This window comes from Spinacia oleracea, chromosome 4, assembly GCF_020520425.1.
Source record: "Spinacia oleracea cultivar Varoflay chromosome 4, BTI_SOV_V1, whole genome shotgun sequence".
NCBI classification, from domain to species: Eukaryota; Viridiplantae; Streptophyta; class Magnoliopsida; order Caryophyllales; family Amaranthaceae; genus Spinacia; species Spinacia oleracea.
The window spans coordinates 19,901,477-19,929,404 of record NC_079490.1 but is presented as its reverse complement, the minus strand read 5'-3'; the positions used below and the strand labels follow the sequence as shown (position 1 = coordinate 19,929,404).

Here is a 27,928-nt window from a genome sequence, read left to right as displayed (position 1 = left end):
CGGTAAATTTTGATCTCTCAATAGTATTTTACAAATAATTTATTTTGGATTAAATAAATAAATTATTTAAATTAAATTTTTTTTGGGAGCTACAAGGAATTGTAGCTCACCAATGTGAGAATTTATAACTTAAATTAATTGTAACTAGAAATATGATTTGGCAAGCTTAGCTACATCTACTTGTAGCCCATCATTGGAATTGCTCTTACTTCCTAATTTTATAGGCCCATATTAGTTTGCACTTAAAGATGAAACCGGCCCGGCCTAAGATCTACCTACCAACCAAAGCAACCCCGACAATTTTTTTTTTTTTTGTCTTTCTCTACTGAACAAAGCTTCAACTACGAAAGAGAGGCACAGAAATGGAGGCGGCGGCTGCTCTCACTGTTCCCACTATAGCTGGTTTCTCTTCGTCATCGTCCACCTCCTTATTTTCCGGCAACAGTGGGCTCTTTCTCCACCGCCGTGTCCACCTACCGAAGAACAATATCAGAGTCAAGTCACCGGCGACATTCTCTATTCGCGCCGCCGCTAGTGGCGGAGATAATGGTTTTCTTTCTTTCTCTCTCTTCTCTTGCATTCTTCTAAATCTTCTTCCTTTTATCTGGTCTACAGCTTATCAATTATCTGACTCACATTGTTTGCGCATTGTCGCGGGATTAAACAGCTGTGACATTGCTTGATTACGGCGCCGGAAATGTAAGGAGTTTGAGGAATGCTATTCGCCGCCTTGGTTTCGACATCAAAGATGTGAGCATGTTAATTTCTTGCAGTCTTTTGATCATTATGTTTGCTTATGACTTTATAGCACATTTGCTTAGCTTCGTGCCATCAATTTGATATTAGAGTATATAAATATACGGAGTATAATGTATCTACATCACATTTGCTTAGTTTCTTGCCATCAATTAGTATATAAATATATAATGTATCAGGAACAATACAGATGTTGATGAGTAACCGATGATCTTAGAAACATAATTATATTGACGAAAATACTAGTAATATATTATAGTTTCTTAAGTTCACTGTGAATTTGGAGTCGGTGTAATTTGACACTGAATTCGAGTTGTTTGGAATTGAAGTTTATCAATTTATTTGATGTCCCTCGTACTTGTGTCAATGTACGTGGAAGTGTATAAACAAATACTATCCGGTCTTTTTCCGCGTAGGGGCAGGCATTACTGACTAGAAGATGGTTATGTCAAACATCTATGGGATGCAGTTATTGTGTTCCACCCACTATATTATGAAACATTAGGTTTATATGTCCATGTGTCTCGAAATCAATCAATCTGGTTTTCCATTTTGTTAGTTTATTTAAGATGACAGTGATAACTAAAATGTTATGTAATTGTAAAAACTAAAAATATAAGGGGGCGTTTGGTTGGGGTCATTAGGAAAGGGAAAGAGAATCAATACCCCTCATTCCCTTTGTTGTTGTTTGTTTGTCCATTTTAATCATTCCCTTTACCCCTCTTACTCCCCCACTTCCCCACATCCCCAGGGAATCAAGCTTACCCCTAAACTCCTCTATACTCATCTTCCTTGACCAACCCTTTGACCAACTTATTACACCATAGCACCACCCGACTCCACCACTCCACCTACCAAGATCACCATACTGCCAGAATCCACCACCTCAATCACAGGGAAAACACACCACCCTAAAAATTATCCAACCGCTACAAAACCCACCCACCACCCACTAGAAACTACCAACACCCTCTCGAAAACCCAACGCCTGTCGCCGAAGTTGAGTGCTACTCGAGTGCTCCAGACAGCTGTTAACTTGCAGCCATTGCATCGACCATCGACTATGGTTGCTGGAAGACATTAAGCAGTAGCCAGTAGGTGTAGAAATATGTCACCGGTGAAGGTTTATTGGGAAATGTCAAGTAATGTGAAGATAAGTCTGAGTTAGAAAGTGGCTACTGTCTATGCAAGCTATCAGCCTACAACCAAAAGATGTGTGTTGAGAAACAAGATGTCTAATTCTACAAAGTTGTCTGGGAAGTTGAAAAATATAACCCAAAAGCTGATTTTAATTTGATGTCCTTAGTTATCCTGCCATCCCAAAAGTTGTTTGTGCATGTTCTACAAGGATAGTGCATATGTATCAAATATCTGATGTTCCTCTTTGATAACAAAGACTCACTCTTTTAGGTTGATTTACCACGTTTTCCTAATAAATATTTAGGTCCAAACGCCTGATGATATTCTAAAAGCAAACCGTCTTATATTTCCTGGTGTCGGAGCATTTGCTGCAGCAATGAACTTTCTCAATGAAAAAGGGTGAGTTGTCTTGCAAAGTGAAGGCTTTTAACAATCCTTTTATGCCTCATTTTGCTATTATTTTTACAGTTCCATTGTAATCTGACAGATCATGTATGGATCATTGTGTGTAGTTCACGAACAGAAGTTCTATAGTTCTTTTGAATTAGATGATCAGGATTTGGACGCCTGATTGCTGATGTGCTGCATGTTGTTTATGGACTACCTGTATTTCCTCCTTTTATTTAGGATGCTTATTCTTCTTACCATTATCATGTTATCTTGAGATGTTTAATTATATGTATATATGCATGCTCAGCTCACTCTGGTGGAAAACATGTCTGAACATAGGTGCATCTCAGATGCTTATTCTTTAGCATCTGAACACAAAAACTACAACTTTTGAATTGAGGTTTGTAGCAAATGATCAAATGCCAAATTCTACTTGTTTGGGCCAGTTGTTAGTGAGCGTTTTCAAGCCTCATCTTATGCTGAATGGTGACTAATGCCCTTCTTTGTTTCTGTTTTATTTTTTCTCCTTGTGTTATACCAATCATTACGGTTTTGGTTGTTTCACTTCAAAATAGGAGTCATAGGACCTTAATGTCATTGTCTTAGCTTTGTAAGAATGTCAAGGTACTACATACACAACCTAGAACATGCAAATGCTGTTTTCCTTTAACTTGCCCCCCTTTCTTTTGTTATCCATTTTTCCAGAACGGAATTTCAGATGGTTGGGTTAACAATAAATTCTTGTCTGTTTTTCTTAATTGTCCACAGAATGGCCGAGGCTCTATGTGATTACATCAACAATGATCGCCCTTTTTTAGGCATTTGTTTGGGACTCCAGCTGCTCTTTGAATCTAGCGAAGAAAATGGACCAGGTAATTGTTTGATTCCTCATTTATGAAAATTTTGTTGTCTTGTTGAAGCATGAGAATTGAACTTTTGGTAGGAAGGTTGTGATAATTTTTGTTCAAAGCTTCTTGTCAAGGATGGTAAGATTATTTCTCCAATGTCAAGGAGATTATATTATAGTAACAGTAGGAAAAAAGGAGAGCAAAACAATGAGAACAAGAAGTCCTCTGTTTTAGAAAGAAAAATTACACGCAAACTCTGTCTTTTGACAGCGACAAAATGCCCAGGGATATATTTTGACGTAATATTTTTATGCTTGTGCTTTTGTTACCAAATAGATGTTTAAGATTTTTAACTCTTGTGGCTGTATAGGTAATTACTCAAACTTGCCAAGCAGTACTGTTCTCTATTAAACTAATGCATTGCAGAAAGCTATTTAAGGCCGAGAGAGTGTTTGACTTTTGTGCATATATAAGAAGGAAAATCCTGAACAATATTCCATTTGTATCTAGTGCTAAAAGTTTGGGATGCGTACATACTTTATATATCACGCCTACTCTCACGGCTATACGCTTTATATGAGGATGTATACACCGTTGGTGTAGATGGAAGATCTTTTGGGCTTATTGTTATTGTTATGGCATCACCTGAATAGCTGTAAAATACTTTGCCCCGTTTATTTGGCTAGTTGATGCCTTTTTGAAATAATCACGACAGAGCATTCAATTGATTAATGTCCTGGATGTTGAGGCTGTTGCTAGTATTAAATACAGAAGTATGATACTTTGTGTATGGTAAAATCATATCTCTCTATCTATCTAAGTTTAAATGCCATCAAACGTTAGCAAATTGTTGCTTTATGAATCATGATGTTAGCTAGGTGATAAAAACAGCCTTGAATTTTCTTATTTGTTGCTGATCCCCTCAATTTGAAATTAGTTCTGTATCTGATGTCTTCAATTTTCGTCCATCAGAGACATAATACTACATCAGCATTAGGTTGGCTTATGCTGTATGAAATTTGATGAATGCATTCTCATGATTTTTTTTTTTTAAAACAACAGATTCCACTTGTCTATCATTAGTTTATTTGTTGTTTTTCCTCAGTGAAGGGTTTAGGTTTGATACCCGGTGTTGTTGGACGCTTTGATTCCAGTGAAGGATTAAGAGTACCACATATTGGCTGGAATTCCTTGCAAATTGAGAAGGATGCTGGAATTTTGGATGATGTAGCAAGCCGTCATGTCTACTTTGTTCATTCTTATCGTGCCATGCCTGTATGGTTTTATCCTTGTTACTTAGTGATTACAAGTACATGTGCTCGAACTTTTCGTAAGCTATCCTAATTGTTATATTTTTCAGTCAGATAACAATGAAGAGTGGGTGACTGCAACTTGCAACTATGGAGACAATTTCATTGCGTCTGTAAGAAGAGGAAATGTTAATGCAGTTCAATTTCACCCAGAGAAGAGTGGAGGCAAGATGTTTTCTTTGTGGTTTAAATATTGTTGTTGATTTCATTTCATGATTTATTCTTCCTCCTAACTGAGATTATTTTTGCGATTTTTTTCTATGATTTGTCATTGGAACTAAACTATATGCCTAGATGTGACTATTGGTCATGATATACGAACAATTATCTTAACTTTTATGGGTACTTAGTGATAGAGGATTGTACTCCTTCAGTCTCAATTAATCGTCACGTTTTTCTTTTACGTCCATCCAAATTTAATTGTCACACTTTCTTTTATGGCATGGGTCCCACTCAGAGCCAGCTACAAGCTTGTGCAAAACAGACCTACAACACAAGGCCCCAAAAAATTTAGGGCCCAAAGAGCCCCAATTTTCTTAAAAGAAAAGCGTGTCAGTATTAAAATCACTACATAAAATAAAAATATGCAAATAATGATACTAAGTAGAATCTATCTTGGTGGTTAAGAAAAGCGCCCAAGATGTGAGCATTGACTTTTTGGGACGGGGTACGATTCCTATTGGAAGCATTTGTTTGTTTTGTCTTTTGGTTTTGTTTCCCTTTTTACTCATTCCACTTTACGTGCAGTAACCATATGACTTATATCCTTAAAATGATAAATTTTAGGATATTGCATACATGCATAATTGGCACACGGCCCCAAGTTATTTAAGACGGACCTGGTCCCACTTTCTCTCCCATTCAACAAAAAAGTTTCTCCACTATCTCCCATCCCATCCACTTTTCTACTAAAATATAATGGATAAGCAAACAACACCTTATCGCACGGAATATTTTGAAAAGCTTGGTGCGACGATAAAATTGGACGGAGGAAGTACTTAGTGGAGATCGGAATTACCCGTTCCGCTTTAAATAACAAGGCATACCAATTTTTACTCATATCAAGAATTTCGTTAAAGTTGGATAGGTAATGCATAATGACATAAAAGGTTTCATTAATGGTTTCAAACAGCCTATAACCTTAGGTGTATTATAAAGTGATATTTACTGGTACGTTGGTATTGTCAAATGACGACCATTTTGAAACATAAGAGGCCTATTTTGAAAAATACTCCACTATCTCTACGGGGTTGTTTTGCTGGTGGGATATCTTCGTTTGTTACTTAGTTACTTTGAGGGGATGGTTTGAGACTTTGAGGCTACTCATCAATACAAAAGGCTAGTTGTTCGTGGCGATCTCTTTACCTTTGCATGAATTAAAATACACTATCCAAAGAAGGTCTTTACCATTGCGTGTGTTAGCACACCAGCCAAACAACATGTTGGATAAAGTAGTTATTGTAATTATGAACTACCATTTCATTCTTTGTAATGATGTAATACTTAAAAACCCTCAACTCCAAATATTACTGGTGCAGATGAAACATTGTTAACTGCTAGGAATATTTATTCTATAAGTTTCAACACATATTATATTTATTACAAGTGCAACATCCTTAGTCAAATAGTTTAAGATCATTATCTCCCACTACTTTGATGTTGTTCGTAGCTCCGCTCAATTACTCTTGAACTTAGAAAATGTGTACCTATATTATGTTTGAGTTTTTGCTGATTATCAACCCGAAAGTTATCTTTCTGGATTTGGTTGCTTTCAGTTTGTTTTGGTTGAATTACTTGAATGCTCTCATTGTTTGATTATCTATGTGATGATTTCCCCCCTTTTAAGGATTTAGTTGTCCAAAATTTGTTTGATGGATAATAATTTCACAAATGCTGTAATTTATTGCTTATAAGTAGGATAAATTGCTTACTGAAGCAATTCTTATGCTTATCTTCCCCATTTTGGATCTTCCAGATGTTGGTCTCTCTATATTAAGACGTTTCTTACACCCGAAGTCCTCCATATCAAAGGTAGTTTTTAGAGCTTCTGAAAATTAAATACACTTCTTATCTTATGTACTTTTGCTGTTTCTCAACCTAAGAACTTGAAGCTTGTTGCTTAGACAGAAGCCAGCTGAAGGAAAAGCATCAAAATTGGCAAAGAGGGTATGGTCTTAAAATCTTTTACTCTTTTCCAGTACATTCTTTCATTAAAGATCACATGTCAAGTATTCATAAGTATTTAAATGTCTTGCTTCTAATTATGCTAATCACTCAACCTTTTTAAAAGGTGATTGCTTGTCTCGATGTGAGGGCTAACGACAAAGGAGATCTTGTTGTGACAAAAGGAGATCAATATGATGTTAGAGAACAGACAGAAGAAAATGAGGTACTGCATAAGATTTCTTTATCGTGGTTCATAATGCAACTCGATATGGTTCTGTAGTGAGTGGTGTCTGGTATAATGCAACTCGATATGCTTCTAATGCTCACATCATATATATATGTATACTATTGTTTCCGAAGCTTCTTCTTTGTAAGGATTCTCTCTTACGAACACCATATTGGTGCTTTTTGTCCCAGGTTCCTTCCACTCTAAATGATGGATAAAATATTGCCTACTATGCTTAGACTTGGTGTTGAAATTTGTGTTATTTGTCCTCCTCTTAAGGCTACTAGCACCAGACTCCTAACATTTATTGACAAGTCTACAATTTCAATAGTGTTAATTTTTCTTTTTTTCTTTAAATTTAGTTGGCTTTTCCTATAGTACTCTGGGGATTGCTGTTGGTTAATGGAATATTGTTTCCTTATATCTTAGGTAAGAAATCTTGGCAAACCCGTTGAACTTGCTGGGCAATATTATGAAGATGGAGCTGATGAGGTATGTCTTTCTGTGGTTGAACGTATATGATGGTGATGTCGTACTTTAGCAGGTTAAAGCTTAAATTAAGCCTTTTTTTGGCAGATCAGTTTTCTCAACATCACAGGTTTTAGGGACTTTCCATTGGGCGACTTGCCAATGTTGCAGGTTCTGTTTCGAGCCTCTTTTACTGACTCGTTTGTTCCCCCCCCCTCCCCCCCCCTCCCCCCCCCCCCCCCCACCCCTTTCTTATTTTTCATTTGTTTTTTTCAATTTGTGTTATTTTTCAGGCCCGAGGATAATATTATTTTACTGTAGCTATCCTTATCCCCCCATTTGAGATCCTATATTATCTTATATTCCATTCCTGTGGTTCTCGTTCTTTTGTTAATCTGATTCTCTTATACATTTAGGTTCTGAGATTTGCTTCAGAGAATGTTTTTGTTCCATTGACGGTGGGAGGTGGCATAAGGGATTTTACTGATGCAAATGGAAGGTGTGGCTTATGGCATTCTTTTGCTTTTGATATTGAATAAGAATTAAACATACACCAAGGAAGTCACCCTCTATAAAAGTAGGGATAAGGTCTTAAGGATAAAAGGCACATGACCTCGAGGCTGGAGCTATCATGAAGTAATATATACGAAATTTTAATAAATGTAGTGTGCTCAAAATCTAATACTTGACTGCATCTATGTTAAGCCTCGATAAAGGAACTTGAAATCTTAAAGAGGGGAAGCTACATCCTCAAAATCCGTATGGCTTCTCACATCCCCAACTCTTAACATATATATATATATATATATATATATATATATATATATATATATATATATATATATATATATACTTTTGTACTAATTTACATGAAAATTAAATGGAGAGCATTAAATACTTTTTGGATAAGGAAAGAAATTCCTTTCGAAAACGATATAGAAGAATTACATAGGGGTACAGAAATCCACCAGAAATCAGTGTAAAAGGAAAAAAGAATTCCCATCTCGTATTACATCAGAATAGATACGTTAGGGAGTTCCCCCATGAGCGTGAACCCAAATAGAAGCTAAATATTGTAAATATGCCATTGATCCCAATAAGAACCAAAGAAGATTTTTTTCGAGCAGATAAATTAGATTTGTGCACTGACTTTCAGAAAGATTTTTCTCTGTTCAGGCACTACACTAGTTTGGAAGTTGCTTCAGAATATTTTAGGTCAGGTGCTGATAAAATTTCTATCGGTAGTGACGCTGTTTATGCTGCTGAAGAGTATTTGCAAACTGGAGTATGTCATGTCTAAGACTACTTTTTGTGATTTGTTTTTTTACCTATTGTCGGTTTTAGAGTAATTTTTGACTGTGGATTGTGTAGGTAAAAAGTGGAAAGAGCAGCTTGGAACAGATTTCTAGAGTTTATGGCAATCAGGTATCCTGTTAGTTAGTTTTGTGATTTTCTTATATGGCCTTCCTCCTAGTTTCCAATTTTCCATATTTCTAGATCATATAGTACCATGGGGTAATTATTAATAGATGGAGGCAGTATATCTTAGTCATATCTGTATTTTACTACTGATTTACAACTGTAAATTTAAAGAAAATTAACATGCTATCTTTCTTAATTCATTGCATTGGAAAAATGGAGATGCCTTTTGAGACCCTAATTAGTACTCCCTCCATACCATGATGAACTTTACATTTTGGTTGGGCATGAGGATTAATCGTTGTTGAACAGGTATAATGAATATTTGAAAGGAGAGAGAGTGAAAAGGTAAGAGAAAGTGTTGTGGAAAGAGAGACAAGTTTGATATAGAAATTACTTTTTCTTTTGTTTGGGCAATTAATAAAGCTTTATTAGAAACCAAAGGCCTAGCAAAAATAATTACAAGTATTCATTGCAACCAAACCTCTAAAACACATGAACTAGAGCAGGGTTACCTGGTTCGTGGTTCGCTTCGGTACGGGGTACGGGTTCGGGTTCGCGGGTAGCTGATTTTCGGTTCGCGAGAGGGGTAATATGCGATAAAAGAAATAATAATTTTAAAGTACGAAGTGTAATATGCGATAAAAGAAATAATAATGGTATTAAAGTTGATAATAATAGTATTAAAGTTGATAAGAAATAAGCAAAAATAATGATAAGTATACTACTCCGTATTAGACTATTAGTATATACGAAGTAGTTGCTTGCCTGCTTACCCATTTGTTTGTTAGCAAAGTCAATGCAAAAAATAAACAAAAAGTACAATGGGGCCACATTTAATAAGATAGTGGGTAAAAAATGATAAAAAAAAAAACAAACATCATCTTCATTCTTCAGCAGTTCCGTTCTTTCACCATCGAGCTTCCATGGTGTTTATTTTCAGCAAGAAGAAATAACAACAAAAACATAAATTAAGGCTCGGAATCAACACGTAAGTCCTTCTCAAACAAAAGCCCCAACATATTCTATCTTCTTTCACCTTCCAGGACATTCAATCGTTAAAACTAGGGATTTTGTTCGGTTCGTGAAACATCGCGATTTGGATCGCCGGCGAACCGCGAATCGGTACAGGCGAACCGGTTCGCGGTTCGCGGGGGTTAGGGGAGAACCAGGTAACACTGAACTAGAGAGTCTAGCTCTAACTGCACCACCAGATGAAACTCTAAAAACAATTTCCTTCACCACCTGGTCACTCGACATAATCTGATTCTTAAACACAACCTAGCTCCAACATAACCAGATCTGATATAATGCTTCAGTGAAGCACATGGCATACATCTTTCCCTTGTTAGTTGCTTTTCTACTGATTTTGCAAGCTCTCATCAGCTCTGCCTCAAACCCTTCCACTTGCCTAGTAATAAACAGTAATCGGCATCGCAAAATGTTGCTCCAGATATTAGAAGAGAATCTGCACTCAAAAAAAGATGTTGAATAGTTTCGGGATATCTGTTACAAAGACGGCGGCACACTGAACTCCCATTTACTTAGTCTATCAGCTGTAAATAGTGCCAAAAGTTTTTTTAAAATTTTCCTTTTTTATGCTCTTTCATCTATGTTCAAGAATTCAACTTTGTTCTTATGTAAAACACTCTTTAAAAATCTCTACTTTTAATAGGTCATTCAACCCTCTGATGTTCCAGGAATAAATAATCATCAGTAAGTAAGGATGGCCTAGGAATATGCTCACCTGGTATACTTTCCGCTTCCTTCTCGGCTAATTCATCCCAAATTTCCCTAGAGCGTTATTGTGCAGCAAGTGATAGGAGTTTTGGGTACGTGTCTCAGTCTTCCCTCTTCCTTCTCTAACACCCACTTTAGATTAAACCCGCCTTGTATCCAGTTTCCAACCTAAATCATCATCACAATTCACCACAGCAGCCGTGCCTATAGGAGTGAAGATAGGTTGTTAGATGGTCTGTCCTTAACCCCTGCAAGAACTGGAACAAGCTTAAGCACCCACTTCTTTGTCACTCTCTTCTCTGGAGTTGGAGCTTTGTGCTTGTAGCCTTGGTGATCACAGTCGTGAGCTAACATGCCACATGCTTTACAGAATTGTGGTTGCTCTGGATGTTCAAAGTTCAAACATATTCCCCTCGCGATCCTCTACTAGATTTACTTATCTAAGGGCCTAGTTACATCCATTTCAATGAGAGCCCTAGCAACTCTGAGTTGTTGAGTTGTATGAGTTGTACATTCATCTGCATAAAGAGGAACTCCCAAAATACTACTCATTCTACTTAAGGAATCCTCTCCCAAAACAGTTTAACGGTAAGTTAGGGAGCTTAACCCAAAATGGTATTACTTTCAATATCTCAGTATGGAAGTTGAAATTAGCTGACCATTGCTTGATAATTTCTGGTTAACCATAGAAGAACTGAGGCTGTGCAAAGAGAGTCTCATTCCTATCCTCAACACTTGCAAAATTTATCACAAAGTAGCCATCATCGTGTAAAAACACCTTTGGTTGGGCTACTTGGTTTCACTCTTTAGCCATAAACCTCATAACAAAAGCATAGTAGGTGTATCACCCTCAATATTCTCACCTCCAAGGTTCAATCTACGATTGACAGTTCTATTTGAAGGGAGAGAAGCAGAATTACCTCCATCCGTCATGGCATCGAGCATACCAGACCCCAATACTGTACGATTGCGGTTTCCTTCGATGTTGAGAACAAGCTATCACTAAATTGCTTAATAACCATTTGCAATCAATTGACACAGGGTCCTGCTCTAGGGTGGACCAGCGCTGTATCAGCCATAGATTCAGGTTCCTGCAACTTCGTCGGAACAATACTCATGGAGCTGGGTGTTGATTTATATTGGTGTTTCTCCAAATCAGGCGCTGATGTATTCATACTTTGTTGCTGAGATGATTCCCACGGGAAGCTGGTTGAGAAGTTTGTACTACCTTCTTCATTCTCCCCATTGATGAAGTTGGCGTAGAATAGCTGAGCACCTTATCATACACCTAACTCGCCATTGCAGAGAGCTTTAAGAGTTTTACTATTACTACATAATTTGATATAGAAATTATTTTATAAATAAACTTGAACATAAAAGGGAAATGTACGTATTGTTTTGGGACATCCCGAAGTGGTTAGTGTGAAGTTTATTATGGATTTGAGGGACAGAAGGATGGCCATTTTTAAATCAGAGCTCAAAAGCAACTTGGTTCGACCCAGGTGGGCTTGTTTTGGCCTTTGAGTACCTAAAACAATTGGGTGCCTGTTTTTCTTTGGGTCAACCCACAGCTTGTGGCTCCACAAGTGAACAAAAAAGAAAAAAGCAATCATGCTGTTTTCTCAGTCTTTTGGCTTTTAATTGCATTTCATTTTATTATCTTCTGCTTATATTAAAGTTTTGTTTGAATGGAGCTTATCTATTTGTTATTTGATAAGTAATTAATTTTGTTATTAGACGTCAAGGGGTTGTTCACCATCTATATAGGAGACTAGGAGAGTTTAAGAAAAAAAAATGATCACTTGCCAAGGAAAGTAGGACTAGCATGTGAAATTTTATCCACTATCAAGAAAAAAGGGTGATCTCCCTAAAGAAAAGCACGGATGAGAAAATTTGGAATTCTTTTTATAATTTGTAGGTTAAAGAAATTTCAGGAGACCGAGTTTTTGAGTTAGAAAAATTGAAAACACACAATCTACTGGATATAGGGTTTTTGAGTTAGAAAACTTGAAATCACAAAATCTATCAAGTATCAATTGAAGGTCAAATAGAAAATTAAGAACAAAAAATTTGGAGTTTTTTTTGGTGTGTATGTGTAGGGGTGGGGGGGGGGGGGGGTGGGGGGTTGGGGTATTGCCTATTATTGGGCTAGTTAATTTTCTTTAGGGACAGGTGTGTCCATGCGTTTTTTCTTAGTTAATCCCTATCTTCCTTGTATATGTTTCGTTGTGCTGTGTTTTAGGCCTTTAAGCCATGTCTGCTTGTTGACCACTTGGCCTTGCATAGTTTAAGTTTTTTAGCAATATATTTTTTATGTGTGCCTGTAGTATTCCTTACTGGCAACTTAATCAAATTAAGGGAAATTTCATGATACCCCTGTACTTTGCCAAATGCATAGTAAATTTCATGAGATACACAGCTACCCTCATGGCCTCATACCCCTGTACTTTTTTGTAGTAGTAATGTTTGGAACATAGCTAGTACTTTAGGCGTTGCCTTTAGATTCCTGTAGGGAAGGGGTTAATGAGCTGGAACTCAAATGTGTTTAGTATCATAAACGGATACATAAATACAAGTATTTCTTTAATAAAATGGATAGTCCTATCGTCATTTTTCTTTTGACCAAGGTTTTGGAAAGTTGGTGGCATCTTATTATAGAAGCTTTTACACATTTGCGTGACATTTTTATTAATGTCGTATGCATGCAGAATATACAACTTTTGCACACCTGTGTGACATTTTTGTTATTGTCATTTTTCTTTTGACCAAGGTTTTGGAAAATTGGTGGCATCTTATTATAGAAGCTTTTGCACACTTGCGTGACATTTTTATTAAGAAACTGTGGTGTTGTAACAAAATCTTATTTCAAGTGCTTCTTTATTCTTTTTAGAAATACTGCGGTATCTAAATATTAATAATTATTTCGCAGGCAGTTGTGGTAAGCATTGATCCTCGCCGAGTATACATAAATACTCCTAATGATGTACCATTCAAGTCTGTTAAGGTGACTAATCTAGGTAGAATATCTTCCACAGCATATACTATTTGTTTGATTTTACGTCTATTACATGTTCTTTATGTTAAATCACTGAACAGTTGCAGTAATACCTAATTAGTCCTTGATGATTTTCCGTCTTAGAGTTGTTAGAATTAATTTTTAGTATAGTTCTTGGAATTTATGGGTTGGCATTTTTCATTAAATGCTGTAACCAAAATTTTTGAAACTTGAATCTTCTGGCCTTTTCAAGGCTCTTTTGTGCCTAATCTATATCATGATATTTTAAATCAAGTGTAAGCTTTATTGCCTTTGTATAAGTTTTTTTTTTTTTTTTTTTTTTTTTTTTTTTTTTTTAATTTTTTTTATTTTAAATGGTCTTGTGATCAAAAGTGGGTGATTCTCATATGTCGTGGTGTTTGTTGTTTGTGGATGGTATGTGTTGGTTGATGAGACCACGTCTGAGGTTAAGGCTAAGTTGGAGCGTTGGAGACAAAAGTTGGAATGTCGATGGTTTAGGCTAAGTCAGAGTGAAACAGAGCACATGGAGTTTCATTTAGTATTTGGAGGGGGGGTGAAGCGAGGATTTGTTACTTTAGATGGTGAGAACTGAGAAGTAACCTAATTGTGAACGTTTTATGTGTCACACATAAATCGAAGAAATAGGGATACATATCCTTAATTTTAAGAATCCGTCCAAGGGTCACACCTCAAGCCGCCTTTGGTGGAGTGTATGTAACTATGTAAGAGTGGAAGCTTGAGATGAAATAGAAGAAACGCCAAAGAATACTTGAAATTAAATGTTACCTAAGCGTTTAAATTACAAATTCGAGCAAAGCCCCTCATTCAAATGCATGAAGTATCTTCAATTTCTCCATAAATCCCCAATTTGGTAAGAAAAAACCCTAATTTCAAACTTGGTAACCATTGTGTTTTCCCATTGGGCTGGTCATGAGACTCATGACAGAGATTGCCAGCACCAGATCCTCAAGGTTACTTTTCTCTCTCTTCGATCATTCCTTTTCTTCTCTTTCTTTCTCTTATCTCTGTCACCTTTTTCATTTTCCTTTTATTTTCCATGTACAGTGAATCTGGAACCTTTAGCTTCACCTACATTTTCTCTTTATGATCTGTATAAGCTATATCCCTTTTTGTTTTTAATTGTGTGTTGGATTGGTGCCTCCACCCCCTTACTAGAAGTTGTCACATGACCTCTCCCCTTTCCTGAGCATTCTGTTTTAAATAGTGTTTTATTTTTGAAATACTTGTATCAACTTAGATTTAGGCTCTTTTAATGGGAACTAAATACCACAAAATAAAAAATAAAATAAAAAGTGTGCATCGTATACAAATGCCGAACACCTTAGCCTTGCGCCTAGGCTCCATCCACCTTCTGCGCCTCACACCTTTTAAACCTAAGTATTGATCAGGATGTAATTAATAAAATTAAGTTTGGGTGGTAAAAGTGCAGATCACCGACTGGTATTATGCGATAGTAGTGGGCCTTTAAGGTTGAAATGGAAAATTCTATAGGACATTTAGGAAGGAGAACACTATGAAGTTGAGTGTTGCATATGTGTATATTGAGATGGATATGTGGGAATATCTTAAGGGGTAAATTAGGAATGTAGATATTTGGAACATAGTTGGAGACCTTGGAGTTGTGAATATTGATAAGATAAGGGAGAATCGGCTTTGGTGATTTGTGTATGTGAGGCGTTGACTAGACGATGCACCGGTAAGTGAGGTGGAGGGTTGGGGCAATGGAGGTTTCAAAAGAAGCTGAGGGAGGCCAAATATTAATTGGAAGAGTGACTCAAGATACTTAAGAATAGCAGGAAGAAATTCTATTTGTAAGAGCATGTATCAGTAGGACTTTTGTGGATTTTCTTGGAGATAAATTCTTGGTTCATGCAGCCAACCCCTCCATTGGGAATAAGGCTTTGGTTTTGTTGTTGTTGTAGCGGGTCATTCATACCTTGTTTTCAGTATTTTTGAATCTTTATATATTACAGTATAAACTGGAAAAGTTACGAAGAATATGTTTGTTTATCCAATGGTCACGACTCACAATAAGTGAGCATATGCTGTTCATGGACTTCCAGTTTGTAAGTTTATTATAACAAATATTGGAAAGCCTTGATCCCTTAAGTTTGGGATTGGCTACATAAACCAAGATGTCATCCCCGTGAGTCATTCACATGAACCTTCCTTTCTATTGCAATATGATCTTGGAGACCCACTTGTTTTGTTATTTTTGTTACCCCTTCCATCCAGGTCGTCCATGGTCTCTTTCAACATCATTATCATCTCTCTTCTATAAGTCAACTTTTGAGGAGTTAAATTGTTCATTTTGTCCCTCATCAATACTACTCCCTCTGTATTTGTTTAAAAGATACACTTTTCTTATTCGGTCGTATTTTTATTAAAAGATACACTTTCTATTTTTGGCATGTCATGGTCCCCACTTCTAATTATATTAATCTTTCTCTCCCTCTTGTGGCCCCCACACTTACTCACATCCTCTGTTTACTACCATAAATAATTCACCCACTATCAATGTCTTACAATAAATAATAACCTAGGATGCTCGGACTCGGTTCACCACCCCTCCGTACCAGTGTCGACACGACAAGACCCGGGTGTGGACACGAAATCCGGATCGGACCTGCCAGAGAAAATTAGACTCGACACTCATTAACCCTAGATCTAAAATTGAATCTCAAGTCCACCAAAACAAGAGCCGAAACCTTAGTGTTTTTGTTCGGCCTGAAAAGACGAGTAGATCGGTATCACGGAGTTTTCCGTTTTCTTCTCCAGCGAAGGGAGGTTGTTCTTCGCATCTTCGACCTTTTTTGCTGGTTATGTACTTCTGATTTTCTAATTTTTTTTTAAATTCTTTTTTATGTGGGGTTGGGTAGGTGGAAGAAAAAATGGGGTTGGGTACTGTGTAGGTGGAAGAAATCACGTGACTTCTGTTATTCTCCTCTTTTTCTGTTTTTTTTTTTTACTTTATTTTAAAATATAAGCAATAAAGTATTGTCTCCTATAGGTGGGGTGGTCTTTGATTTTATTTAGTGGGAATTGGGAAAGAGTTTGACCTTTCTCACCTAATACTTGAATTATGTGTTTATAGTCATTACTCCATATATAACCAACTAAAACCAGTATTTGAAAAAAAAAAAATCAACTTTTAACTAAATAAAATTTTTAAAAAGCTTTATTTTATTTTTGCATTGCCGTGTCCCCGAGTCCATATACAAGTTTCAGACCCTTCCAAAACGTGTCCCCGAGCCCTTGATTTTGGAATTTCTCATGTCTGACACTCGGATCCCTTACCAGGGTCCGACACCAGTACTCGAGTCCGAGCATCCTAGATAATAACTCAATGCCCCACTTTCATCTTATTTTAATAAATTCAACTCACCCTTTTAAAACTACGTGCCGGTCAAAGTGTATCTTTTAAATAAATACGGAGGGAGTATTTAAATTCTTAAAAAAGTAAAATAAAACTAATTCAACTGTCCTTTATTATTCGTCCTTAATTTTATGCAAATCATACTTCCTCCTTTCTCTAATAGTTGCAACACTTCCTGAAAATGACAATTTTTTTTAGTTACACCATTACTTTTGATAACTTACTTTGCCCTTATCCCTCCTTTACTTTTTCTTAATCTACTAACGAAGTGGGGACCAAAAGGTCCAAAACCCACTATTTACCTCTTTTCTTAATCCCCGTGGCCACACATGCTGCAACTATTAGAAAACGTAGGAAGTGTAATTTATATCACTAATGTCCTTCGATAAACAATCCCCTTTTGTTAATAATTTACTTTCAAGACCACATGCTTTTATTAGGATTATAACCGTTCATATAAATCTCAAGCACGCATCGCATGCGTAAACATTAGTTTTTGTTATACCAACTCTCCATTCTCAAACTGATGCTTCCTGATGTTAGTGTTGGACATATCTAAACCACCGCAATCGGTTTAACTTCTATTGTGGAGCTACGAGTTAATTTCATATTGTGGGTTCTATCTGTCCATGGTCTCTTTCAATTTCTTATCGTGGGTTCTAGGCCATAGGTATACCACTTTCATGTTATGATTCACCTTGTTCGGTTCATGGGGGGGGGGGGGGTGTGCGGGTTAGGAAATTAGGTAACACTAAGCCAAACATTAAGACATGTATAAAAAATTTGGTCATACATTTGTTACTCTCCATTTGACTCGTCAGTCGATTATCGTGGTTCATCTTGGTCATTATCTCCATTCTGTTTATCATGATAGTACCATGTCTCCTGTGGTTTAACAATATTCTGATTAAGATCATCCTCTATATCCAATTCACACTTTAACTATACTTTCTCTGTTTCTTTTTACTTAGAACACTTTCCTAAAATGGAAACATCACAATACTTGCAACACACTATAAATGGAAAACTGTTTTGTATGCAATGACATTTATATTCTCACTTCATTCTCTCTATTTACTCTTAACCTCTTACCCAATACCCACCAAATAAAATAATGGAACTTTCCATTTATGCCCTGGTAATAAAAAAAAGTTTGATTCATTTCTCTTTAAATGTGTGAAAATTATGTATGTTGCAACTATATAGAAACGGAGGAAGTATGTTTTAAAGTATTTTATAAGGGCTGAATGCTTGAATTTCCAACTCTAATCTTCGTACTTCTAGCTTTACTAGCAGAGTAGCCTTGGACTCTTCCTCTAAAACAATATATGTAATGTGAAAAACTGGTAAACTAAGACTTCTCTTAGTTAAGGTTTAAAACTGTCTAAAGTACCATTTGTTAGGCATAATTTTAATGTTTAAAAGTTTTTATGTTCAATTTTTCTCGTGCTCAAATATTACATTCATTTATGACGATTTCTTGAGAAAATTTCCATGATGGATTTCAGGCCCAAATGGAGAAGCATATGCTTGGTATCAGTGCACGGTAAATTCTCTGACCTTCTACGTGAGCAATATTAGAATTCTTCTAATTTCAATTTTATTGGAAATGCCACTTGGGATTCGGATATATGTTTATACATAGTTGTTGTATATTTTTATCATCCTCACAATCACATAATAAGGGACTTTTATGGAAAATAGATGTGCACTTTCAATATTTTTACTTTAGATGCAAAATATACTCTTTTTTTGTTGATATCCTAACCTTAGAGATGGGCAGTGGATCGACCGATCGGGTGCCCACCCTAACACAACCCATAATGGGTCATGTGGATCGGACCCACTTATGACCCGTAACACAACCCACACAACCCTGATATATTTTTGATGGGTAGTGGGTTGAATTTTTCAAAAGCAGCCCATCTCGACCCACCCTCCCAACCTGACACGACCCACCACGGCACCCCCGACCCATCTAAATCAACCCACAAACCCCACCCAACATATGATCCCGACCCGCCAAACTCAACCCGGACCACAATCGGATACTTTATGAGTCATTAAGTTTATTCATTTATTACAAAAATACAAACCAAGGATTACAAAGGATATTTGACTTTTATTCATTTATAATAAAATACAAACCAAGGATATTTTCTTCTAGTACTCCGTAATACTTTTAGGGTTACAAACTCTCAATACAAATAGACAAATAAGAGAGAAAGTTCACTTTGTATAATCTGCTGTTGCTTAGCTTGCTCCAATTTGCTTCTTCATTCGTTCTTCTCTTCAATCAATCTTCTTCGCTACCTCATCTCGATCTTTCTTACCAAATTCAACCTTATAACTTCTACAATTTGCAAACACAATTAATAATAAAATTGAAAGAAAAAGGAATTACCCGTCAGCTTTAGAGACGGTGTCAATTTCACTGCCTTATCTCCAAGGGACGACCGTCTATGCAGAGGCCTTCTTGGCTGACGAACTCCATTGCTACTCCTCTCTACTCTTTCTCCATCTAACACACTGCTCTTGCATTGGTATACTCAAATTTTCAACAATATTTGTTTCCAATGTCTATTTAAACAATAACTTTATGTCAAATTTATATTATAAAAATTAAATAATTTTGTTATTTTCTTAATGGTAAGGTAATATTCTGAACCCACTTGACCCGCACAACACACCTCGACCCACGACACAGTTCGTATTGTGTCCACTTTTTCCTACCCAACCCATGACCCGACCTTAGTTTAAAAAGGCGCAAGACACCCTAAGGCGCACAAGGGTTCTGGCGCCAAGGCGTAAGGCTCAGGCGCGCGTCTTCTGGATACAAGGCACACATAATTTCCTAAAAAACCATAAAATTCGGTATAGAACAAAATTAACAAATTTTATACCCAAAACAACATAATACTATTGGAGTGCCATATTTTCTTGCTGGTTTATTAGCATCGTATGATCCCGTCGATGGAGTGCCAGAATTAGAACCTTCCATGATAATTATCAAAAGGTCTTGCGTGCACAAGTTGTACAATAAATTTATTGTGCACCAATATGACTTTAATCCAGTTTTCTCTAACTTTTACTCAGTTTTTTCTAACTTTTATACTATTAAAAAAAAGTTAATAGATAAACATTTTAAAGTGTTAAATGATTAATTTTATACATTATTAGTGATTTTGAATAAATATTTTTTTATTAAAATGAAATTTTTTATTACTAAAAGGTAGATAACTTTTACATATATAATGGTGACTTTTAAGCATTTTACGCCAACTTTAACTTTGGTGTACAATATTTATCGTACACCTCATGTAAATAAGAATTTGGGTGGTAATTATAAGTTGAAAATATGAAAATTAACTTATATTATGCTATTGGCTACAACCACTACCCAAAATAGTTACTGCCACTACCCAAAATAGTTACTGCCACTACCCAGAACTAAGTACTGCCACAGAAAAGAAAAAGAAAACAGAGAAGAAGATAAATAGAAGTTGAAAAAGGGATGAAGAAAGAAGAAGAGAGTTACGAGTATTATAATAAAAAAAAGCGACAAAAACTGGTGGGAAAAAAAAAATTAATTCAAGAAATAAACGGAAAAAGAAAAAGATCTTGTTTTTGAAAAATAAAAAAGACCGACAAAACGAGTGGAAAAAAATAAAAAATATAATAATAATAATAATTCAAGAAACAGAAAAGAAAAATAAATCAGTAAAAAAGATCCAGTTTTTGAAACACAAAAAAAAACGAAAAGAAAGAAGATAGAAGAGGAAGAGAAAAGAAGATAGAAGAAGAAGAAGAGAGAAGAAGAATTGGATGAGGTCGAAATCTGGTGGAAAAGTAGCCGACGAGCCGAGGAGAAGCAATCGCCGCCGCCAAAGAACCTCAGCCGCCGAAGTATTACTAGGGTTTGTCTTGCAAATTGATTTGGGGATTTTTCTTTCTTGGTCTTCGGGCCTCTATCCAGTAAATCACATGTGGGTAATATGACCGTTGGAACTTGGGAATGGCTGAGTAAGACACGTGAGTTTTTTTTTATATATAAAAAGGGTACACGTCAGCTTTTCAACGCCTTAAGCCAGAAGGCGTGAAAAGCGCAGCGCCTTGCGCTTCGACAAAGGCGCTGAAAGGCGCATGTAGGCGAGCGCCGCGACTGAGGAGAGCTGGGCGCTGAAGGCTGCGCTTGGGTGTGCCTTGGGCGCGCTTTTTTAAACTAAGGACCCGACCCGCCTCTACCTCCACCGTGCTCCCCCTGGGTTAAGCCATCTCTAACCCACGACCCACGCCCACGACCTGCTACTTTGGCCATCTCTACGGCTAACCTTTTTAGTCCGAAGTCTCTTACCCAATACTTGAACTTGTTAAAGACATTAGGTAATGATTTGGTATTCAAAGCTTTGACATGTATTTTCATATATGTAGCCATGTATGGGTGTCAATTCGGACAAACGGATCGGGTTTGGGTCGGGTCCATCGGTTCGGATGGAAACATGTTCATTTTGCTAACGGGTCCGGTCGGGTTCGAAAATTAACGTTTTAGATCGGTTCGGGTTAATTAAGCACGGGTTCATATAGGGTCGGGTTCATATCGGATTATTATCAGGTCGATTTATAGTGGGTCAGGTCAGATAGGGTCGGGTTGGATCATGTCGGGTTTCAAACGGGTTTAGCCGGATTGTAACAGGTTCAGATCATATCGGATCGGGTTTATCGGATAACGATATGAAATGGATCGGGTTGAACAAGTTTAGTCGGGTTACATCGGGTTCAGGTTCATATCGGTTCTTGTTCTTATCATTTCAGTTGTTATCGCTTTGGGTTCATACTAAAATCAAAGCGTTGTACTTCGAGCGAGGTCAAATCGGTTCCAATTTATAAAATTACAATATCTGATTATTACTAAAATCACGATTTTCAATACGTTTATAAATTATTAGAGGGACAAGGGCACTAACTAACCTTTAAAAGTGTTAATAATTTAAGATCAGCTTAAACGGGTTGCAGGTTGTAAACGACTCAAATTAAACGGGTTACAGATTGTTAACGGTTCGGATTAAACGGGTTACGGGTTGAAACAATTCGGGTTGTAAACGGTTTAGATATACCGGGTTTTCCTCGGGTTGAAACGGTTCCGATTGTAGTGGATCGGGTCATTACATGGTTTTGGATCCATTTGGTTCGGGTTGAAACGGATCGGGTTGCCGGAACGATTTGTTATCGGGTTTCGGATCTTAATCGGGTTTATATTTCGGGCCGATTTGGGTTGAATATAATCGTATCGAATCGGGTTTAGGGTTCCAGCTCCCGGGTTATTAACGGTTTGGGTTCTAAACTATCGACCAACCCAACCCAACCCAGTGGGTTCTACGGTCCGGGTTGAGAATAGACAACTCTACATATATGTACTAATAGTAGGTCATGTATTTTGAAGTGGTTTATTTGTTGATGTTTGATTATAGAGCATTTTGGTCGTTGTTTCAATTACCAAATTTCGTACTCTAAACTAGTGTTGTAAAGTTATGTTACATCTGTTTCATGTTGGTGGTTTAGTTTGTACTTCCCCCGTTTCTCTTCACACTCCCCAGTGCACTATTTCAATAACCAAGACATCTAATCATCAACAAGTAAAAATTATAAAACGTTGATATTTTGAAAGTATTTATTGAGATGAATCTAACAATCCTCCACATGGCTATATTTTTCCTCAAGTATAAATCATTAAGGATAGTAAAACTAGACTATGAATAGTGCAAAAGTCAAAGCGCTGCAAGTAAAAGAAAGAGGAAGTATAAAAGATGAGAAGTGTTATGTAAGTCCAATGTGTTGTGTGAGTCCTATGTGTTGTGTGTAGTGTTACCCGGAACATGGAACGCGACCACATTCCGTGGCCCGGGTTCACTCGTTCCGGGTCGCTGCGGTTCGCTCTCCGGTTCGTTAGCCGGTTTGTAATCCAGTTCGGCGGACCCAATTAGAGATCTGAGAAGGATGAGAAAGAGAAAATCATGGCTGCTGTAATGGCTTCAGTCATGGCTGCTGCTCAACGTTTCTCCATCTTTTCATCTTTTTTTTAACCTTATTTTTCTCTCTCCTCTTTCTTTTCTGCGGAGCTGCTTGATCTCAGTCACATGCTTTAGGGTTTCCTTATTTTTCTCTCCTCTTTATTTTCTATCATGTGGCTGGCGGCTGGGGCTGCTTGGTTAAATCACTTAAATGACACGCTTTACGGTTTGTCAACAGTGTTGGGCTGTGGGCTAAACATATTTCCTACTGTTTTTTTTTTTTTAAACTTTGGGCTTCTGCTGGTTTTTATATGATTGGTATTTACCTACTCTTTCAAATGGATTACGCTCATTTAAATAAAAAATATATTAAAAAAGAACCCAACGTTCCGGGAACTTCAGAGGCAGTGTTCCGCGCTCCCGTACCACGTTCCCGTCGTCCCTTGTTCCGTGTAACATTGATTGTGTGCATCCAAATGAAGAGGGTTTCATTTTAGTGTCAAATATTATGGGGAAAACAGATTTTATATAAAAGAAAAGGGTATCCTTGACTCTCTCTCTCTCTCTCTCTCTCTCTCTCTCTCTCTCTCTCTCTCTCTCTCTCTCTCTCCCTCTTTCTTCTTTTTTTCTTCTTTTGTTTACATCCCAGTATCATGCCATCAAATTCGTGACATGCATCATAATATAGACTTAATAATAATGGCACAATTCTCTTGGTTGTGGTGCCCATTGTTTTGAAACCTCAAAATGGGATCTTCTATTGCCTAGTACTTGCATAGTTCTCTGGTGTAATATTGCTTTTGTCCAGCGGGATGTAAATGTTGGGCAGAGGAGCTTTGGTCCCAACATAGCTTCGCCCAGTGTTTAGATCCAATTCCGTTTTGTTTTTCAAGTGTAAGGTTGCCTTCATCTTACCTACTCAAATACACTCCACTATCTGAAATGGATTATCGTTGTCCTCTCGTAATCCATTTGTTTATTAGTATACTTTTCATGAAGGTTGAATAGCTGTTCTCTGTGTTTGTGGGGAACTTACAAATATTTTGGTCACTGTTTTTGCATAACCTGGGTACTTTTTGGATTAGCGGTGATCAGGCTATTGTGTTTTCCATGTTGGAAGTTTGTATGTTCGGAACATTCAACTGTTTCGGTATTTTTAGCTTAGCTAGCTAGTTTATTTTATGGAAAATGTTTGATAATGTTTGTGGTTCATCTAGTTGATTATAATAAGTTGATGTAGAACATGTTAGTTAATCACCAAATAGATGGACCTGAAATATGTGAGAGGATATATTGGAGTAACAATACTGTATGAAATACTATTCCAGACACTGAAAGCGTCTTATATTTTGTATTCTCAACCTGATACACTAAACACTTATTCAGCTAACTGACATGTTTAGACTTATATGTTTGGTCACTCAATTAAAGAGCTATTGCAATTTCTCATGTTAAGTGGCATCAAACATGTTTATAGTCCTATCCCAAGCAGAAATTCATAAAAGTCTAGTTGATTAGAGTTTCTTAGCTTTACTTCCTATGTTTTCTTTTCATGGTGTCATTTTGCTGATATATCTGGGGTGTATAGGCTTATGACCTGTTCATAAACATCAATATGCTTTTCTTTCAGTGACTATTTTTCTTCTTTAAAAATGCAATTGCTTTCTTAAGGTCAACGGTGGGAGAGAAGGCCGTCCAATTGGCGCGTATGAGCTTGCAAAAGCTGTGCAGGAGCTAGGAGCTGGTGAAATATTACTTAACTGCATAGATTGTGATGGTAAGCTTTCCTGCTTGTCTGAGAGTTGAAAGTCATAGTGAACACTATGCTTGACCGCATGGAGTGACGCAGTTGACAGAAACGTGTATCCTCTAATTGAACTGTAGTATTATGTAATTTGTACATGATGTTAATCTTTTGACAAAAATATTTTGGCATCTCTCACCAATATATTTGATATGGTATTTTTCTGTTTTGAAATTTATCGTTTGTCTTGTCCATGCCTAGATAATAGTACCTGCATGAATGTGCTTTCTGTTTTTTCTTTTCTAGCCAGTCATGTTTGCGACATACCAGTCTTGTGTATAACATAGAGCTCTGTTACTTTAGGCGCTATTAACTGAAAACATTCTTGAGTAGGATCAACTCTAACCTAGAAAATCATACGTAACCATTCGTCGATTCATTTTACATCTAAAGATTTATTTTTTTAACATTTTCCCACTGTCTTAAAAGTCATTTCGTATTCAAATAATCCTTGGATGGTTTAATTGGTGATCTTATGTAATTTTTGCAGTTAGGTTTTGTCATAAATGTCTTTTTTCCCCCAATATTTTTCTTGACTTCGTCATGTACAGTTAAAATTTGAAGCCTGTTGCAATTTTACAGCATGATAGGAGTAACAGTATTTTTATTTTCTGACCAGAAACTAAAAATTGCATGGCATGCTAAAATTCTCATTACCTCCTATTCTTGTGTTAATGTACTTTACACCAGGTCAAGGAAAAGGATTTGATATAGATCTTGTAAAGCTCATCTCCGATGCTGTCAGCATCCCTGTAATTGCAAGTAGTGGGGCTGGTTCTCCTGAACACTTTTCAGAAGTTTTCAAGAAGACGAATGCTTCTGCTGCACTTGCAGCTGGAATATTCCATCGCAAGGAGGTAATATTCGCTGTAAATTCCTCATGTAATATCTCTCAAGCTTATTTAAATCATCTCAAAATGATGCTTTGTATACTATTTCCTGTATTGGTTAGTTATTTCGTGTTATTCTCCTTTTACTTCTGTTGCAAAAATGCTTACAAGACTACAGGCTACCAAAATACTATCTTTTTAGCTGTTCTGCTAGACAAGCAGCTTTACGCTGAGTCATCTATTAGTTAATCACTAAAAAAAAATATAATAAATTACTCAGCTGTTAAGCAAAGAAAAAGTCAAATTGCAGTAATTGGGTCCCGAAAGTATTTCTGGCCAACTGATGGTTCAATCGACATTTATGACAAAAGCACTAAGAATCCCCCCCTCCAAACAATTAGGGTTAGGTTTTAGGTTAAATACTTCACATTTTCTTATTAGATTGTGAAAGTCTTTCATTTCTCAAAAACAAGGTTGTCAGGATCGGAACAACCCTACCTTGGATCAATGAGTTCGGTAGGATAAAGTCGGTACAACCAGATCGTAGAATCATAAGATCCTACTAAATAGTGGAAATAATATTTCTATAATGCAATGTAAAATCATGCATGTCAAAGTATTCTTAATACTTCTTCCTACTATTGTTTAATATGTTAGCCCACCTTTTCCCTAACGAAAGAAAGATAAAGGCTGGTGTACAGTAAAGTTATCTCAAAAATCAAAATGCTTAAGGCTATGTTCTGTTGAACTTATTTTGACTTATTTTAAGTAATAAGTTAAGGTAAGTCCAGATTAGATAAGATAAGTAAGTTTTTTTTTTTTTTTTAAAGATTTTTTTCCTGATAAAATAAGTTCAAATACAATAAGATAAGTTCAGATAAATTCAGATAATTAAGATAACATTAGTTCAGGCAAAATAAGTTGAATGGAACTGAACCTAAAAGTTACCCCTATATAATGAAAAAGTTAGTTACTCCCTCTGGCCGTATTTTTGTAGGAGTTATATTTCCCTTTTTGGTAACTTCATTAAAATATTACGCGTAAGGTCTCCACTCCCCCATTGTTTGTTATTCTCATTTTCCCCTGGGTCTCACTAGTACTATAAACCATTGTCCATGGATCTAGTTCCCTTTTTTTTTATTAAATTATTTACCCCATTTTCTTTTCTTATATTTCTTTATTGTCCACTAGCCCACTTACATCAGTATTATAAGAAAATCAACTCACCTTCCTTAATCTTGTGCTGGTCAACATGTAATATTAAGAAAATACGGAGGGAGTATTTGTTGAAACTAATATGATTAACTTCAAGTCTTACAGAATTGGTGATTCTTTGCATGTTTCTCAAAGATATTTGCTCCCCCTGCCTGTAAATAATAATAATAATAATAATAATAAAGTCACGTTGATAGTGTAACTAATGTTGATAGTCTAATTAGAAACAGACCACTAAATCTGGATGGAGGTAGTAAAAGCTAGCTGACAAAGGTCCTTATATTTTTGCATCTCGTTGAGATTTTAACTAACATCTTAATCTGCTGTTGTGTGCTTAATCCTTGTCCCATATGTATTTTTTGACATGGTATTTTGTGCAGGTACCTGTTCTATCTGTGAAGGAGCACCTGTTAAAGGAAGGCATTGAAGTCAGAATGTGAAGGGGAAGCCATTTGACATGTGGAGTACCCGTGACTAATTTCAAGGGAAAGTCCTCTATTTTTTGGGAAGAAGTCAAACTGGAAGTTACGTAATAGCGTTGTACGTTGTACTTATAGTGGTCTTCTGTCCTGGTATAAATTGGTAATCCTTTATAATCGATCAACCAAAGGGGTCAGGAGTCTGTATTCTGTATTTTGCTGACGGTTAAGAATATTTCATTTTTGCTGACGGTTAAGAATATTTCATCAGATTTTTCATGTGCTACCCTGAATCGGTTAGTTCACAGTTATTTAGCAGGAAGTGTTGCCTTCACCGTACCATTGTATTCCCATTGTAATGCACATGGTAGCCTTTTTCATGATTATTTAGCAGGAAGTGTTTAACACATGCTATTTATATTTATATTTTATCTGGAGTTGGACTGTTTTAGTCCATCCAAATTGGAAAATATCCTTCCCTGATATTTGAGTCACATCTCCATAAAGAACTACTTCGTACTACGTTTGTTCATATGAGAACCCCTTATGATGAGAACCTCAAATCTAACTGTTGATTTACTTAAATCTGAGCCATTAATTAATTTATGATTTATCCACTCTTTGGTTTTCTCTCTTCCCTTACTCTTCGTACGTATTTTTTCACTTTCTTCTCCTATTTCTCAAATTTCATCCCCAATTATCTTCCTAATCCGCATTTTCCTTTGAAGATCTCTATCAAAATTAGGTAAGTTTTCTAGATCTTTTGATATTGTTAA

General features: G+C 36.5%; 1 protein-coding gene across 3 annotated transcripts; it reads left to right on the top strand.

Annotated features, from left to right (window-relative positions):
* The first annotated feature begins 263 nt into the window (after positions 1-263).
* Positions 264-27,559, top strand: LOC110786904 (imidazole glycerol phosphate synthase hisHF, chloroplastic). 3 transcript variants are annotated; one of them, XM_021991488.2, is made up of 19 exons: positions 264-549; positions 668-750; positions 2,201-2,295; positions 3,055-3,158; positions 4,240-4,409; positions 4,495-4,609; positions 6,420-6,475; positions 6,572-6,610; positions 6,735-6,833; positions 7,266-7,328; positions 7,413-7,475; positions 7,721-7,803; positions 8,481-8,589; positions 8,676-8,729; positions 13,393-13,480; positions 18,385-18,422; positions 24,556-24,661; positions 25,379-25,545; positions 27,114-27,559. In XM_021991488.2, the coding sequence occupies exons 1-19, from the start codon at positions 363-365 to the stop codon at positions 27,171-27,173; spliced, it is 1,779 nt and encodes a 592-aa protein (XP_021847180.2). In that variant the 5' UTR covers positions 264-362; the 3' UTR covers positions 27,174-27,559. The 3 variants fall into 3 exon arrangements, with proteins under 3 accessions (XP_021847180.2, XP_021847181.2, XP_021847183.1); XM_021991489.2 differs by lacking the exon at positions 27,114-27,559 and having other exon boundaries at positions 281-549; positions 13,393-13,467; positions 25,379-25,519; XM_021991491.2 differs by lacking the exon at positions 2,201-2,295 and having other exon boundaries at positions 407-549.
* The last annotated feature ends 369 nt before the right edge of the window (positions 27,560-27,928 follow it).